At 43.4% G+C, this 17,101-nt stretch overlaps 1 protein-coding gene across 1 annotated transcript; it reads left to right on the forward strand.

The window, feature by feature from the left end:
* Positions 1 to 7,538: 7,538 nt before the first annotated feature.
* On the forward strand, positions 7,539 to 9,776 carry LOC147903483 (L-type lectin-domain containing receptor kinase S.4-like). Its single transcript, XM_087371807.1, has one exon. The coding sequence runs from the start codon at positions 7,539 to 7,541 to the stop codon at positions 9,774 to 9,776; it is 2,238 nt and encodes a 745-aa protein (XP_087227933.1).
* Positions 9,777 to 17,101: the final 7,325 nt, after the last annotated feature.

Raw genomic sequence — 17,101 nt, forward strand, 5'->3', positions numbered from 1 at the left:
GAGAATGCCTTGGGGCCATATGGTCCCAAGTGGTTGTAACAAAAGAGAGACAAGAGAGAGTGGTATAAGTAAAAGGGTTGGCCCTCCCTTCAAAAGGAGAATGAGAGCCTGTGCACCTCTGGCTGCCCAAAGGAATTGACATTGGGTGATAGGGAGTAGTAGGAGTTCCAAATGTACCAGGAGGTCTCCGCACAACTCGCCACTTAGACTCTCACCCCACGCACCATCCACCAAACACTCCAAATGCACTTTGACACACTCTTTGCCTAGAACCTAATCTTCCACATAGACCTCATTGCCCCTCTTTTGCCCAACACACTCCAAACCATCATCTGCTACAATCCTGACCACCACTGCCACCTCGTCCTTGCCATGGCTTATTTCTCCCTTGACCTTCATCCTGCCGGTCTCTCACTCCTCCGTCTTTCCAATCTTCAGACCCTTGCTGCCCACCCCATCCTACTAAACTTCCAGATGTGGTGCTTGGTAATCACGGTGTCCACAAACTATCCATAGGATGATGAAGTGATGCAACTAGCAAAGCTCGATGAACTTAGCCCATGGGTTTGCACTCCCGATAGCCTCCAAGATGACATTACTTGGATGCAGACCTATGGCCGAGCCTTCGCCATCCAAATGCAAGGGCACCTACTTGCATACCGCTCAACTGCCTACCATCCCCTCGGAATCATCATTTTGTATAACCGGGTGCTACAAGCTCTCTAGGACTCCCTTGAGTCCCTGGTCAACAATCTTGAAACTATTCATGTAGCCTACCCCAAAGATATCACCGAGGAGGAAGGGCAGGAAGCCATAGCTATCTTCAACTCTACCGCCCCCTGCTGAAATTCCACAACCACCTCTTATGGATTCGGCCCAACCCCCCTAGCAACCCTGTCCCATCCCATCTCCCCTGCACAAAACTCTCAAAGTATTCCTCCAATGCCTCCAACACAAGCTCTGCATAGCATGGGACCTCCCAGTCCATTTCCTCCAACGTTCCTATTCACCTTCTCGATGAGGCGCTCAACATGCTCGTGAAGCGAGTGGATTTTGAACCTATGCCCATCGATCCATCGTCCTTAGGGACTACTGAGGAGGAACCTATGCCCATGGATGAGGATGATGTCCATCCAACACCCCCCTCATCCCCACCTGAAGATATCTAATGGTGGCCTAATCTGTAGTTCTTCCAAGACCTCTCGGATAGCTCCTTAATGCATCATTGGAAGGCTCATTTTGAAGTCTCTTGCCTCCATCTCTATAAAATTATGTCCACCCGCTCACTCAGTTCATTATCCAGTCCTTCAACGAATGGCGGCGGCAAACCAATTCGAAGTGCACATGTGGCCGGTTACCACTTAGCCCGATGCAACCGTTCCCCTCACCGATGTGGATGCTAGCCTCCAACCCCGTTGGCAAATCCCTTTTTTGAAGAAGGAGCAATTTTGGCACTGCTATGGTAGTGCACACGTTGATTGGCGAATCCATCCCCTTTACATGCCCATGGAATGATGATGGACCTAGACCCACTTCCACAAGCTCCAGCAAAAGGATTCGAATATTCTTTACAGCTTCCCGAAGTACAATTTTCCCATGGAAATGACTCAGGAGGGATATGCTTCCGCTTCGAGCCATTCAATGACACCTATGGCTCTATTTCAGACCCTACAATGGTCGTAGTGGTCCACTTCAATTGTCTCATCCTCTTGCTCCTCTGTGATCTCACTGTCCATAGTTGGCCCATTGACAACAAGATCCATAACCTCAACAACTAGATTGTCTTCAACCCCGACATTGGCCCCTCTTAGTTCGAGGACCTCTGCCTCTACTTTCAAGTCCGCAACCTCCATGGCCATCACATTCGTATCTTTGAGGACATGCATGCCACCCACTTTTGGAAGTTTTGCTCTTACTTCACATGGATCACCCCCGCCAATTAGACTGCTACGAAGTCCTCCAAACAGTCCTCTCCACCCACTTACTCCAGTGTGGCTACGGCTCAATAACAAGAAGGGAGGCATCTTAATAGCCACAACCATGGAGCACAATGAAGGATATGGCCATATGGGTTCTGAGCCACAAACGGCTCAACACCAAGCTGGCCCGATGTCGTTTGAGTCACAAATGGCTCAACGTTGACCTAGTCTAGCGGCAGGTACCGGGATCATCCAAATTGGCAAGGATAAAACAAGAGCCATTTGGATCCCATATATGGATAACACAAGAGCCATTTGAAGACAAGACGAGGTTGAGAGAATGCCTTGGTGCCATATGGGCCCAAGTGGTTGTAAGAAAAGAGAGACAAGAGAGAGTGGTATAAGGAAAAGGGTTGGCGCTCCCTACAAAAGGTGACTTGTATAAAAGGCCAAATAGTTGACTTTAGTCTTCATTGTTGTATGCACAAGTTTGGAATACAAGCTCCCTCTTCTCTTTCAAGAGTGTCTTTGGGTGTTCTCTTGTTTCCTTTGTAGTGCCTTTGTGTTTGCCACTCCATCCCCCTTCATTCTTCCCTTCCCCTCTCCCTCTCCCTCTCTCTTCCATCTCCCTTTCTCCCTCTCTTCTCCCCTCTCCCCATTCCCTCTTTTCTCGTGGAAACACATTGCAACAATCCAGTAGCTGCTTTAGTGACACTTGCGGATGGCTCGTGCCTTGCATTGCTCTCACAAGGAGTAGCTTGGAGTGGAGGCTTCATCGGCATTACTTCAAGATCCCCATGACATATGAGTCACCATAGAGACCACACACACACACACACACACACACACACACAATGATATTACATAATGCAAGCAACATCTTCATGTGATTTACTGTTTATGGTGACTTGCTACTCTTCTTCATCTACTTTTAGCTAGTTTCTGCTCCTCATTTGTGGCTTCTTTTGAGTCAGTATAGGTGACATTTAGGTGATAAAGTTGGTCTATGTGCAATGACTCCCACATCTTCCTCTTTGTGGCATGCTTTTCGATTTTCATCATGTGCTAGCATGTCCTTGTTTTATAGTAATTTTTTAAGGTGGAAAAAATTGTCTAGCTATGTGCCACTCTTTTAATCACATGCTCTAAACTCTAGGATTTCCCTTTTTCATTCCAAGCATTTACTTCTTTGTGTGCAACAAAGGAGTGCTTTCAAGGGTGCTTGCGAGTCATTTCTAAAAAGTACTACAAGTGTAATAGGTTAACATGCTTATACCATATCAAAGGCGATATAGGCACATCTCGTCACATATTATGTCAATGTCTTCTCTAATAGATAGTACATTGCTCAAGAAGAGTATGATTTTATCAAGAAAGAAGTGAATGATATTATTGATAGTGACCCTCTAAGTGATTTATAGCGATAGTAGTGAAGATTGAGCCATAGGGCTGTGTTTTTTAAAAAGTAAGCAAATAGAGTTCATGTTAAAAGTATGAGAGCAGATCAAAGATATTTGAAACATTGCAAGAAGGCTATCAGTGAAGCTATCATAATTGCAAACTTCACACGAAAAAAAGGAAAGAGAATTGAAAAGTGTAAAGAAAAAATCATAGACTAGAAGCACGAGAGAAGCGCTTGACACCATCTCAAAATAGTCAAATATGTGATCTTGAATGTAAAGTCAAAGAAATGAAAATGTAACGAATAAAAAGATACTCAGTATTAAACTTTTGAAGATGACTACTATTTTATTTCAAAATAAAATTTTAGTTGTCCATGTTAAGAAATAGAAAGTATATGTCATGAGATATATAATATTAACATTGTATGTGTGGGGGTTAAAGGTCACTGTGCCTTTACCCCGGTTATGTACAATACTCAAACACATATATAAATGAATGAAAAGAAGATTAGGGTGGTTCTGCACCCACGAAACTTGTGTGGCTCTCTGTCTCTCTCTCTCCTTCTTCCGTTCTTGCTTCCGTTGAGAGCACTCTCAACTGGTATCAGAGCCCGGGTGATCTAGGTGAGCGTGCGTGAATGCTTGGAAGCTCAGCAGCTCTGTGGGAGGAAGGAGAAGCTCTGTGGGAAGCTTTGTGGGTGACTTTACTTACATTCGAGTGTGCAGAGACCTTGGAGAAACCTTTGGAAAAGTCACTTTGGCTTTGCGAAGTGGTTTTGAGAGCCTATTAAGAGTTTTCAAAGAAAAAGTCGTTTTTTGAGATTTTCCCTATTCCGTTCGATGATAGAGACTCCGTATTGACTTGTAGAGGCAATTATTGCTTGCTTTTGGTGTCCACATTACTTCAGGAGCCTGGAAACACCTTCATTCCTGAATCTGGGATCATTTCATTGGATTTCTGAGTCACTGTGTCAGTTCCTGCGTTTTTTGCCCGGGTGTTGGAACTCAAGTTTGGAGCAACCATTTGCAGATCTGTCAGTTCCAGTGGACTCAGGAGGTCCTAAAACTTCTATGTTGCTCATCATTTGCACTCCGGTGGAGTTTACAAACAGCTCCGTTTCAGAAAACGTTTTTCAGTCCATGTGTTGGACCCAGTGATTGAGATCACGGTTTCTAAAACCGTCTGTCCCATTGCGTTTCGGACGCCCAAAAATCCCTACCTCTCAGTTCTTGTGTGATTCGGTGGAGGATTTTCAGAGTTATAAATCTCTGTGTATTCGATTTCGTCTCTCTGTTATGCATTTTTCATACTAAGGTTTTGAAACCTTAGATTTATGCCACATGGCAGTGGATAAGTGTTGACTCCCATTTCTCACTCATCGGTTGGGATTTTGGAGTTCTGGCAGAAGAGAGATATTTGCAGATTTTATTGCTGAGTCCGATTATGCAATGGCGCCCATGTTTTGAAGCATCTCAGGTTCTATTTTCAGTAGCGCTCATTACCGTAGGACTATGATTTCTTGAGCATACCTTATGTAGATCACTCTGGTTGCAGTGTGCGCTCATTCGTGGTATGCATTGGGTTGCAATGGATGATTTATAGGCCATTTGGATGCATTGCGGTCCTTGTTAGATGCGCTGAAAGCTCGGGGGGGTCACTCATCATATGTAACCCTATCACGTGAGTTCAACAGAAGGATTTTTTTTATTTATAAAATTTACAGAAATAAATATACATAAGGGATTATTTAAAATAGTTTTGGAAAAAATTTATAGATTTGTATAGAAAAGGGGTACATTTTATTAATGAAATTTTTTACAGATAAGGGACTTTAAATATAGGCCTTGAACGCACGTGATATAGAGGGTTTATACATAGTGACCCCCCCGAGGCTGAAAGGCCCAAATTACCTTGTGGGATGCTATTTTTTATGGACGCTTTGCACATGGATGCTATTTTATGCTGAGGGATAGCTTTGACACATTGTTGGTGATGCACTGATAGTGCTATGCTCTCTTGGATGAGATATAATTGATGCATATGCCAGTGGACGGTGTTTATGCTTGAGTCATTTGGCACTTATTGGCATTTTCTTTTGGGCCAGATTTGCTCATATGGATGCATAGTATATGCACATGAGTTAGATGCATCTTTTGATGCTTTGAGCTTTGAGTTTTTTGTGATATTTCAGTCTAGTGTGGCAAAGGGGCAGATCACAGTTCAGGGGGAAGTCCCAAGAAAGAGGGAAGTCTCGTAGCAAATCCAGGGCACATAACATTGAGTGTTACCATTGTGGCAAGAAGGGCCATATGAAAAAGGATTGTTACAAGCTGAAAAGAGAGCAAAAGGATAAGAAAAAGAATGCAAATTGGGGTGCAAATCAAAAGGAAGAGAGTCCAAGGGAGGACAAAGGAAAAGTGAAGATCGAGGAGATCAATGCAGTCACACATGATAGTGACAATGATGTTCTCTTCATGTCTACTTTATCTGCAGAGTTGCTTACCACTTCAGATGATGCATATTCCCAGGATTGGATTTTGGATTCTGGTGCTTCATTCCATGTTACTCCCCATAGGGAATGGTTCTCCACTTATGATAGTGGAAAGACAGGTTGTGTGCATCTTGGAAATGACTATGCATGTGACATAGGGGAGCAGGTGACATAAAGTTTTCTTTTGCAAATGGGTCTGCATTTGTTTTGAAACATGTGAGACATGTGCCTAAGCTGACCAAGAGTCTTATTTCAGTGGGTCAGCTAGATGATGCTGGTTTTCACACCACTTTTGGCTTTCAGAGTTGGAAAATTCAGAAGAGCTCTATGCTTTTGGCCAGGGGTGCCAAGTGTGGGACTTTGTATCCCTTACATGTATCAGGGGTATTTGATCATGTTGTTGCAATAACCGAGCAGCCAAGCACTTCTTTGTGGCATTGCAGGTTGGGGCACATGAGCCAGAATGGAATGAAACTCTTATGCGGTTTGGGTTATGTACCGCATTTGAGTTTCTCTGATTTTGAATTTTGTGAGCATTGTCTCTATGGAAAGCAGACTAAATCAGCCCATAAAAGAAGGGGAAAGAAAGAGTTTGAAATGCTTGATTTGGTGCATTCAGACGTATGTGGTCCCATGCCTACACAGTCGTTAGGCAGGGCTGAATACTATGTGACATTCATTGATGATGCAACTAGGAAAGTGTGGGCTTATGCTATAGCTCGGAAGAGTGATGTGTTCCAGGTATTTCAGAAATGGCTGGCCTTGGTTGAGAATCAGTCAGGTAGAACGCTTAAATGCCTACGGACTGACAATGGTGGAGAGTATCTCTCTCATGACTTTCAGCATTTCTGTGATACTCGTGGGATTAAGAGGGAGCTTACATCCCCTCGTACTTCAGAGCAAAATCCAGTTGCAGAAAAGATGAACCGTACCATTCAAGAAAGGTTGCAATGCATGCTTTCCAATGCAAGTCTTTCTGGTGGTTTTTGGGCTGAGGCAATGAAGACTGCAGTGCATGTGATCAATAGATCACCTAGTAAGAGTTTGGATGGTGGTATTCCTGAAGAGGCATGGAGTGGAAAGAAGCCCTCTTACTCTCATTTGCATATATTTGGGTGTGAGGCATATGCTTCCCATTCCCATCCTATTTCTTCCCATGTGCTAAGCCCCCAATGACCCTTTTGTCTACACTTCTTTTGGAAGGTATCACGGACTCTCTTGCCTTGATCTATTAAAAAACACCTCCTCCGAGCATAAATTTTAGACTTTACAAACAAATTGTGCGAATATCCTAAAGGACACTCTTGTCTTATAGTGGAGTTTGGAATTGGTCATAGTGTATATATTGTTATCGTTGAACGTAATTTTTGCAAACGACTCATCCGGTAGAGACGAATGGAATCCTTGAAGTCGCCGTTGGCCGGCCGCGGCCGCCCATGTCCTAACACCCTCGTTGGTTCTCGAGCTACAAGCATCGATGCTTGATCAGATGTTTGAACTTGTGAGTCTGTTTTGAAGTGTTCTGAGTACGAGACAGTTTTGCATGCATTCGATCTGAAGGTTTCAGGAGACTGTCCGGCATCAATGAGGAGAACTCTGAAGTTACGAACTTCCGATGTGCTTAGGGGATTCATGTGATGCAGCATGAGGTAGCAAGCTCTTCTTGCATGATCTGGATTCCGACTCTGCAGATAAGATTGGTTTTGCTAATTCATTCCAACAATATGGGTTCTGGCCGGGTCGACGAGGTTACAGCATTGCTACTGTTCCTAGCAGTGATCGTCTCTGGAAGATCGGGATTCTGCAGCATGGAGTTCAATTGGACGAGTGCTTCTTCTGATTTGCTGGAGCTCTTCGGGCATGCTAACATAGACAGCAACAACATGCAGCTCTCCCTCACTAAAGACATAGCAAGCATCAACGCAAACAGCCCCCTTTACAACGTCAATGACATCCACCTGCTTTACCTCAACAAAACTGGTCAGGTACTCTACCGCCATCCCGTTCGCCTCCTCGACCCTGCTACTAACGCGTCTGCCTCCTTCAGCACGTCCTTCACCTTCCGGATCACCAGCAGACAGACATATGGCGATAGCGGCGATGGTGTTGCATTCATGATCATCCCAAGTAAAGTCTCAGACGCAACTTTACCCTTGCGATCGGGTAAATACCTAGGTCTGATGTACGGGGATGCACGACCAGATCCAAGACGCCATTTCGTCGCTGTGGAGTTTGACACTTACCAGAATGTCGATCTGAACGACTCATCTTCTAGCCATGTTGGGATTGATATCAATACGGTTGTATCCTTACACTCAGTTGACATTGGACAGTCACATGGTCTCGCTGATCTCGATTTGTATTCCAACTACACGTTCACGGCTTGGGTTGATTACTCCAGCACTTGGCATCTCCTAGAAGTCAGGATGGCTCGGCATGCATCGTCTGATCCAAATGAGAAGGTCGGCAAGCCATATTCTGCACTGCTAACTACGGAGTATGATCTTTCCACTGTCTTCCTGGAGAATATGTACTTTGGATTTTCTGCAGCGACAGGAGTCGTCTATGAAGGTCATACTCTCTTGGCTTGGAATTTTTCAATCAGTGGCCCAGAAGCCCGTTCAGAAATTTTTCTGAATGGTTCGCATTGTGGGCTAGAAATCTGCCCGTCTGCTTCCGCGGCCAGTGTAGCTGCATCACATAGGACCTGCAGGTCTTGTAAAGCAAGAGTCGCGGTTCTTTCAGCTGTGATCGTAACCGTTTTTGTAGCTGCTTGTATAGGCGTGGCCGCGGTGTTAAGATGTAGGAGGATATCACAGCGGCGAGAAAGAGAATTCATCTATACGGATTGCATCGATGGCGGTCCTCGCCGCCACAGCTACAAAGAGTTGAGCAGAGCCACTCGCAACTTCAGCGAGAAACTGCTGCTGGGTCGTGGTGCATTTGGCTGGGTATATCAAGGTTTCTTGGGGTCTAACGAGGGGACAGTGGTGGCAGTTAAGAGGTTGATGCAGTTTGAACCACAAGGGGAAAAAGGATTCCGCTCGGAAATCTTTATTATCAGCCGTCTCCGCCATAAGAACCTTTTGCCGCTGCGTGGGTGGTGCTATGAAAACGGGACTGCACTCTTGGTCTACGAATATATGCCCAATGGAAGTCTAGACAAATACCTGTTCCAACACAGTCCTCAGATCGGTATCCTGACTTGGGAGGTGAGATACAACATCTTACTAGGGATAGCTAGCGTTTTGGAGTATCTGCACGAAGGACCCGAATCATGTGTTCTCCACAGGGATGTGAAATCAGCAAACGTGCTGCTAGATGCGGAATTTAACCCTCGCTTGGGGGACTTTGGGCTTGCGCGCTTGATCCAACGTGATCAGTGTGCAAGCATGACAGCCGCAGGAACGGCTGGGTACATGGCCCCCGAGGTTCCGGCCACGGGCAAGGTGACCGATCGAGCAGACGTGTTTAGCTTCGGAGTGGTAGCGTTAGAAGTGGTGTGTGGGAGGAAAGTGCTGGATTACAATCTGCAACCAGAGGAGAGGCTGTTGCTACAGTGGGTATGGCAGCTTCAAGAAGGTAACGAGCTGCTGGAAGCGGTAGATAAAAGGCTGTGCGAGGGGATGAGCTTCTTTGAGAGTGAGGTAAGATGCGTTCTACATGCTGCACTGTGGTGCTGCCAGCCGGTGCCGGAAGCAAGACCGAGGATGAGGCAAGTGCACCAGTGGTTGAGGGATGTAAGGATCGTGGAGCTACCGAGCTCGAGGCCAGTGCAGCTGGAGCTCCAGTGTGCTGTGGGTTTTGGAGCTCCCGAGCTGGCTATGGCTGCCGCGATGGCCTTCAACGACATGGCGCCCGCTACTGCTTCGTTTGACACTGCTTCTGCTTCTTCTCTGTTTTCATCGTCATCCTCTTCGTTTGCCTCACCGCAATGCAGATCAAACAGCAGATTGATCTAAGGAATTTGCTGCCGCCGAGATGTATCTGTTCTCCGTCCCTCGCCTCAATTCAGATCAAACAGCAGATTGATTTAAGGCAAATATTTGCTGCCGTCGAGCTCGATCTGTTTTCCATCTCTCGTCTTTGAAGTGGCAATGTTGTTCACCATATCTTAAACGTGTACGTTCAACAGTTCGCGGCCTCCATCTTATCTATTGGTCGTCGTGGACAATTGAGCTTCTTGACTTCCAAGCTCTGAACACCAAACATGTATATATCTGGCTACAACGTTGCTTCATGATGCAGCAGCCTGAATGTGGCTAGCACATCTAGTTAAAGGACATCTACACCAAACATACATATATCCGGCTTGTTCATAACGTTGTTTCATGATGCAGCAGCCTGAATGTGGCTAACACATCTAGTTAAAGGAGAGCTCTTTGGGACTTAATCCCCTTTTTGCCATGCAAAGGCAAAGCCATAGCGTTTGTATTTGGTTCTCTTCTTATGGCAATTGTGTAAGGGTCTTCAATGAATGCTATGATGGGATTTAAGGGTTAACCTTAGAGTGTCATAACCTAAGGGTGAGGTTGTCACATCTCCTTTAGCACACCTAGTGAAATTTTCACCTTGTTGTAATCACGCGTACGTCTTGCTTTTGGGTTTAATCAACTGCTAATATGATTTGGCTGTAAAAAAAAAAAAGCATAGACATCTCTATGATGCATCATGTCCGTCTCTAGGGGCATTCTTTAGGTGGTCTCAATAAGTAGCTCACTTTGTGGAGACAAATTTGGAGGGCCTTTAGGAGCATGATAATCCATTGTTGCATAACCAATTCGGTGTGCATGGTATACTGGTAAGTTTGGTAAGCACTTCCAATACATAACTTGGCTTGCTAGCAATCATGCTAAGTGTGGATATGTACACGAGGAAAAACAAGGGAGCTGCAAAAATGCTTGTAGGCACTCCCTTTGTGGTTAGAGTATATGTCAATTTGTATTTTCCAATTTAAGAACATATGGTCATTCTAGGACTCCCTCTATGGTTAGAGCATACATGGTTAGAGTATACATGGTTAGAGTAGACATCTATTTTCCAATTTAAGAACTTATGGTCATTCTAGGACTCCCTCTAACGTTAAAGCATACATGGTACATGATAATGTGTCTTCTCCAATTTCGATCATTATTGTCACTCCAAAGAAAATTGTTTAGATTTAAAATTACCCCATAAGTAGGTCACCCCAACTTAATAAATTAAAAAAAAAAGCATTACTGACTTTTGTAATTGATATCTGATATAATATCATGTGAACAATCATGTGACTATTTTAGTGAAATTAAGGTCAATATACCATTCGAGGAAATCTTCAAGGAGCCAACTCCCCCTAATCTTCCAGTAGCCTCTCCCATTGGCTACCTAACACCATCGCTTCCCCCTCAAATCCCATCTTGCCATCTGAGTTTTCCTCTGGATACACTCTGTTGCCTCCTAGCTTGTTGCGACTCCTTCCCACATCATTCTCACATCATTTCCATCCTTCCCATCTCTACATTTCCCTTCGCTCAACAGAATCTTGTGTCAATTTTGACCTCACTTTTCTCTCACTCCTAGTACTCCACCCCTTCGACTGGCGGTTGCATCAGGCAATACACTTTACAAAGCAAGCTACAATAATAGACGTGGGAAGTTCACTGATTTGACATGTACGAGTCTGCGTCACTATTTTATCCATGATTCCAATACAAAGGTTGAGCCAAGAATGTTGTCATTAACATGATTCATAATTTGGAAAGCTTGATATGCTCGCTTGGTTTGATTAGATCGTTACTATCCTTGAGACAAACCAACGTTCCATAGTTAATTAGGTTTGCCACATTTATATGGAAATTCAGCTTGATAAGTGGAAACTAATACAAAACCCATGGCTTGCCATGGATAAGATTAGCCATGAGAATGGCAACAGAAGGATAGTCACAAATGAGGTCCCTACATGCTATCAATTTGTCTATCTTGAGTACTCATGTTCTTTGTCCATTAGGATGTTTAGTTGCAAAAATACATAGTTGTTAGTATCCGTTTCTTTGCTAAGTAAATCGCTATTAAAGATATAGATCTACGATGACCAATTGCTACCTTTTGCTAAACCTTCGAATCTATCAACATGACATCTAGTAATAAGTTGCTACCATGATCAATGTTGAAACATTGGTAAGATCCATCTCAAAAGGAACTTTCTCATACCATGAAAATGGCTATTGCATACTATACCAGGCCTTTGAATAAGAAATGTCATATCTTGTCTCATTTTGGTATTCTTCTTCGGCCTTCCTATGTTCACAAGAGCGTAAGATGTGTGATTTGTAGAGGATAGGCCCATTCATTATTTCAAAAAATATACATCTTGAATGTAATATCATAATCATATTTGATCTATATTGTGTCAGCTCTAACGTGGCTTCCTTGAAACTTTTCCCCAATGTTGACACAAATTTAACACTAGTTTGGTAGCATATTAACAGGACATAAAAGTGTCCTTTTGGCAAAAAATCACATCTTGTTGTAGATATGTTTGTTCGTGATTTCCTCTCTTCAGCTTAAGGTAGACTCATAGGACTACTATCTAAAAATATAAGGAGCACATAAAACTATCACATGTGATTACAAAATGCTCACAAATGTACGGTAACACAGTCTTTCACCTAGACAATACTCAGATTTGAAACTTTATCTAGCATGCTTGAAAATAAAATTAAATTTCAAGGAGCTAGCATTTTTTACAAAGTGTCTATAAGTATATCAAACACTTAAGAGTGATAAAAAATTATTTAAATATCATTTTGGTAAGATTAATTTATCAATTAACAAGAGTGGTTAGCCTAGTAGGTTGCATTATAAGTTGCATTTCATAAATAAGCAACTTTATATACTACACATAATAGCCACAAAGCATCATATCTTAAGTTTAACAATATTATATCATAAGGGAAAGTCACCACATCAGAATAAAGGCTAAAACTAAAAGAGATTAAGTGCTCCTAATATCCACTACCAAAACAGGTTCTGCATTAAATCTCACTTTTATAGTTTTGAATTATCATGTATATAAGTAATTTGCATATAACTTTTTTAAAATTGTATAACTCATTCATGATTAGAGGCACTCTCTATAGGTATAATTTAAACATATGAAGATTCTTATGATATCCATTAACCCTTGTATCTTGAATTTAGCATAAATTATAGCATAAGAAATAATCAATATACTTTTTGAATTTGGTGTTCTACATGACATTAAGTGAAGAGAGAGTGAAGGGGGATGGAGTGGCAAACACAAAGGCACTACAAAGAAGACAAGATAACACACAAAGACACTCTTGAAAGAGAAGAGGGAGCTTGTATTCCAAACTTGTGCATACAAAAATGAAGACCAAAGTCAACCATTTGGCCTTTAATACAAGTCACCTTTTGAAGGGAGGGCCAACCCTTTTCCTTTTAGCACTCTCCGTTTCTTTACATTAAAAGGCTCTTGGTCCCGTAGGGTGCCAAGGCATATTTGCTATCCTTTCCATCTCTCCCCTACTATTCCATTCCTTGTGTAAGAAATAGCACTTGTGTTAACCATATTAGAGCGCTAAATAGCACTTGTGTTAGCCTCAAAACTTCAAGGCTGAAGCTATTTGGGGCTCAAACCCCTTGTATGAGGGTCAAAACCTGGAGTGGCAAGGCCAATCTTGGGCTACTTGCAGCTTGACTCCCATGAGGCACATAACCGCACTTAACAACATTTTGTGGCAATTTGCAGCTGGGATCTACAATCTGTGATGGTTTGGGGTCCTAATAAAAATTGCAATGCTGGTGTAAACTAAACCACTCAAAAGCAACGTGCAACATGCAACATCATTAACGTTTCTAAATAACTTCCGATCCTTTGAAAACTACTAACTTTTCAAGTTAATGGTATATTACAGCGAGTAATTTGTGATCTCGCGTTATAATCCACTACTATAGCAATCACTACGTGATCTACTATTATAAAGCGAATTTCGTAATGTCACTATCGACTGTCAATCTATTAGCTAGTGGAGGCAAAAACAGAAAACATATAACAGCATCACATAACCAAGATGATCTAGATCAACTTTGCCAATCACACATCCAGTTGGAAAGAGTTTTATTGAGAGAAACCGACCGACAAAAGTGGACCATCATCCGGCTAAAACCTAACTCTATTGACACCTATGTACATAGATAGATATTATATATAAGAAGATCAAAGCGGGGAGGGCCAACTGGCAGATGCGAGTCATCACTCGACTTCGATCTTTAATGTTACACACACATCAATCGAGGCGAGATGAATCCGATCGACCGAAGCAGATCATCTCCTAGACTGGCTGAGACATAAACAAGCATCTCTCCCTCTCTCTCTTTTACCCTACCTCTCTCTATTTTCCTCTCTCTTTTACTCTCCCTCTCTCTCTTTTACTCTCTTTTGCTCTCTCTCTCTCTCTTTTACTCTCTTTTACTCTCCCTCTCTTTCATCTCTCTCTTTTACTCTCCCTCCCTCTCTTTCTACTTTGCCGATCACACATTTAGCTGGAAAGATTACTATCAAGGTGAACCAACTGGCAAAAGCGAGTCATACTCAGATATACCAACCAGCTCTACTCATGCACATGCCCACACAAACCAACATACACACATATATAAATTGGATCAAAGTAGGATAATTTCAACCGACCAAAGCAAGCCTCGATCCCATTACTCTCTCTCTCTCTCTCTCACACACACACACACACACACACACACACACACACACACATGCACACACATTTTCTCTGCCTGTCCAGATGTGATATGTTTAAAAACTGATCTTGGATGTGGGAGAAATGGCCAAGGTCCCCTCATCATCCTTTGGATTTATCCTCAACCAAGATCCAAGATTGGTTTTAAAACCAATCTAGTCTAAGGATGAAATCTGACGGAGGGTGAGGGGACCTTGGCCATTTGTCCCACATATGAAATTGGTTTAGAACCAATCTTGGATGTTGGATGAATGGCCAAGGTCCTCTCATCCTCCTTTGTCTTTCTTCCCACATCCAAGATCGATTTTAGGTGGTTGAAAATTGTTTTGCTTCATTATATACTTGAATTAGACTATGTTTTGTCTTCTTTTAGTAGTAGCAAAAAGGGGGCTCACTGCTTGGGATGAATTGGGATGAGGATGAAAGGCGAAGTAGGATGAGGGGCCCTGGCCATTCATAAGTTTTAGAACTAATCTTGGATGTGGGATGAATGGCCAAGGTCACCCCATCCTCCTTCGGCTTTCATCCACATCCAAGATTAGTTTTAAAATCTATCTTGGTGAATTTCAACTTTCCAAATTTGACATTCATATTTGAAATTAAAAAATTAAAACCCATCTTCGTAAATTTTGACTTTCAATTAAGAGTAATTTAAATGATGACATTTCATATTTGAAATTTGAAATTCATTTTTTGATGTACAAAAACTCCCTAAGCTTGTACTATACTCCTTCCATGGCCGCAATCGTTGAAGTAAATCATGAAGCCTAATCACCTCTAGTCATTGGTTACCCTGCATTTGGAGATTGTACTCTGTGGATGTTAACCTGCCCCTCGTCTTGTTGCTGAGCCACCCTTGAATTAGCTGTGCTAGAGGAGTTGGGTGGAGAGGATGGTATGGAGGACTATGTAGCGGTCCTCCATATCGAGTGAGGTACGAATGGAACTTCCAAAAGTGTAGGTATGGAGTTAGCCGAGTGAGGTACAAATGGAACTTCCAAAACTGGGTGGCTGCATGTCCTTGTACGTGCAGATGTGGTGGCCGTAGAGATTGCGGATACGGAGGTCCTGAAACTGCATGGGACCGATGTCGGGGTTGAAGATGCATCTTGCACTATCAACTCCTCAAAGCGCCGCATAAACTACTGTGCTATGGTAGTGGAGGGTATAATCATGCCTCTTGTATGCGTAGTGAGAGTTGATGGTGCATGCATCTAGTTGTTGGAGCCATGCCTCCCCAAGTGGCAAGTATGTTTGTGGGTGCACGATTTTGTACTCCCCTTGTGTTGGAGCCGGGGTGTGCTTTCTTAACATCTTTGAGGGGGGCATGCTTGCTATTGTCAGACCCTCTTGGGTGGGTTTTTGCACAGATACTTCCTTCGCTTGTAAATCTTAAATTGGAAATTCGAAGGGCATGCGGATCATGGTCGAGGGCATACTTTGAGAGTCGGAGGGATCGGTGGCTTGCGGAATAGGAGGTCAGGGGTGCAGTCCAAGCTTCATCTCAAACTCGAAGAATTCATTCTCTGGATCCATTGGGAAGAATGAAGGCAACTGAGTGATGAAGGAATCATTGGAAGAGGAGGAGTTTGAGGACATATATTGATTGATGGCTTGCTGTGTGGAAGAGGGCAGGGGCTAGAAGATTTTTGACAGAGTTTGGAGGCAACTGCTATGGTGACAACCCGGTGGGATAGGGCTCCTTTATATAGATTTTGCTATCCCCACAATCGGCGGTATGGCATAAGGCGATAGTCGATGGGGTACTGTTATGGCACTGACCGATGTGATAATTGGATGGTGATGGTTGGCGGGATCTACGGATGGTGACGGTTGGCAGGGTACTATTATGGTTACAAAAAGCACGATAATCAGATGGTGACGGTTGGCGAGATAGCGCTATAGTGCGGTCAGTGGGATAGTGTTATAGCGATGGTTAGTGGGATAGTGCTATAGTGATGGTTGGTGGGATAGTGCTATAGTGATGATTGACGGGATATTGTCTAAGGAGTATAAGGAAAGGGAAAGAGGGGGGAAAGTGGGAAGGTGAGAGAGAGAGAGAGAGAGAGAGAGAGAGAGAGGAAAGGGTGAGGTGTACAAGTGAAGCAAGGGGAGGACTGTGAGGTCAGCGTGCAAAATTACAAAAAATACAGAAGGGACGTACTGACCCTAATCACCTTGTGCTAACCGTGGATACGTGTGGGTGTAAGTGCAAGGAAGTCACTTGTGGGTTGTGGGTGCATCGACGGGTGATATGCCTACCGTACTGACTCACCTAGGCCTGGACTCAATGATCATGTGGAATGCAGTGGTGGCAGACATCGCGCTATCGTATAGCATGTTAACAACCATGTAGAGCATTATGTCTTACCTTGGATGCCAATGGTACATTGGCATTGTGAGACGATTCCTTGTGGGATGATCCTTTGGTGTAGGATAAGCAGGCTCTTGGGTGACGGAGCCACCTTCGGCACATACACTTGTTCTTGTGAGTCAAGTGATGCCATTGGTGATGGTATGATCGCAACTACCTT

Source organism: Dipteris shenzhenensis, chromosome 3 (assembly GCF_047967505.1).
Source record: "Dipteris shenzhenensis isolate YYH24624 ecotype China chromosome 3, Dip_SZ_1.0, whole genome shotgun sequence".
NCBI classification, from domain to species: Eukaryota; Viridiplantae; Streptophyta; class Polypodiopsida; order Gleicheniales; family Dipteridaceae; genus Dipteris; species Dipteris shenzhenensis.

Bases quoted from the DNA above. Each gene is read 5' to 3' on its own strand.
- LOC147903483 (XM_087371807.1), top strand. From the start codon at position 7,539: ATGGGTTCTGGCCGGGTCGACGAGGTTACAGCATTGCTACTGTTCCTA.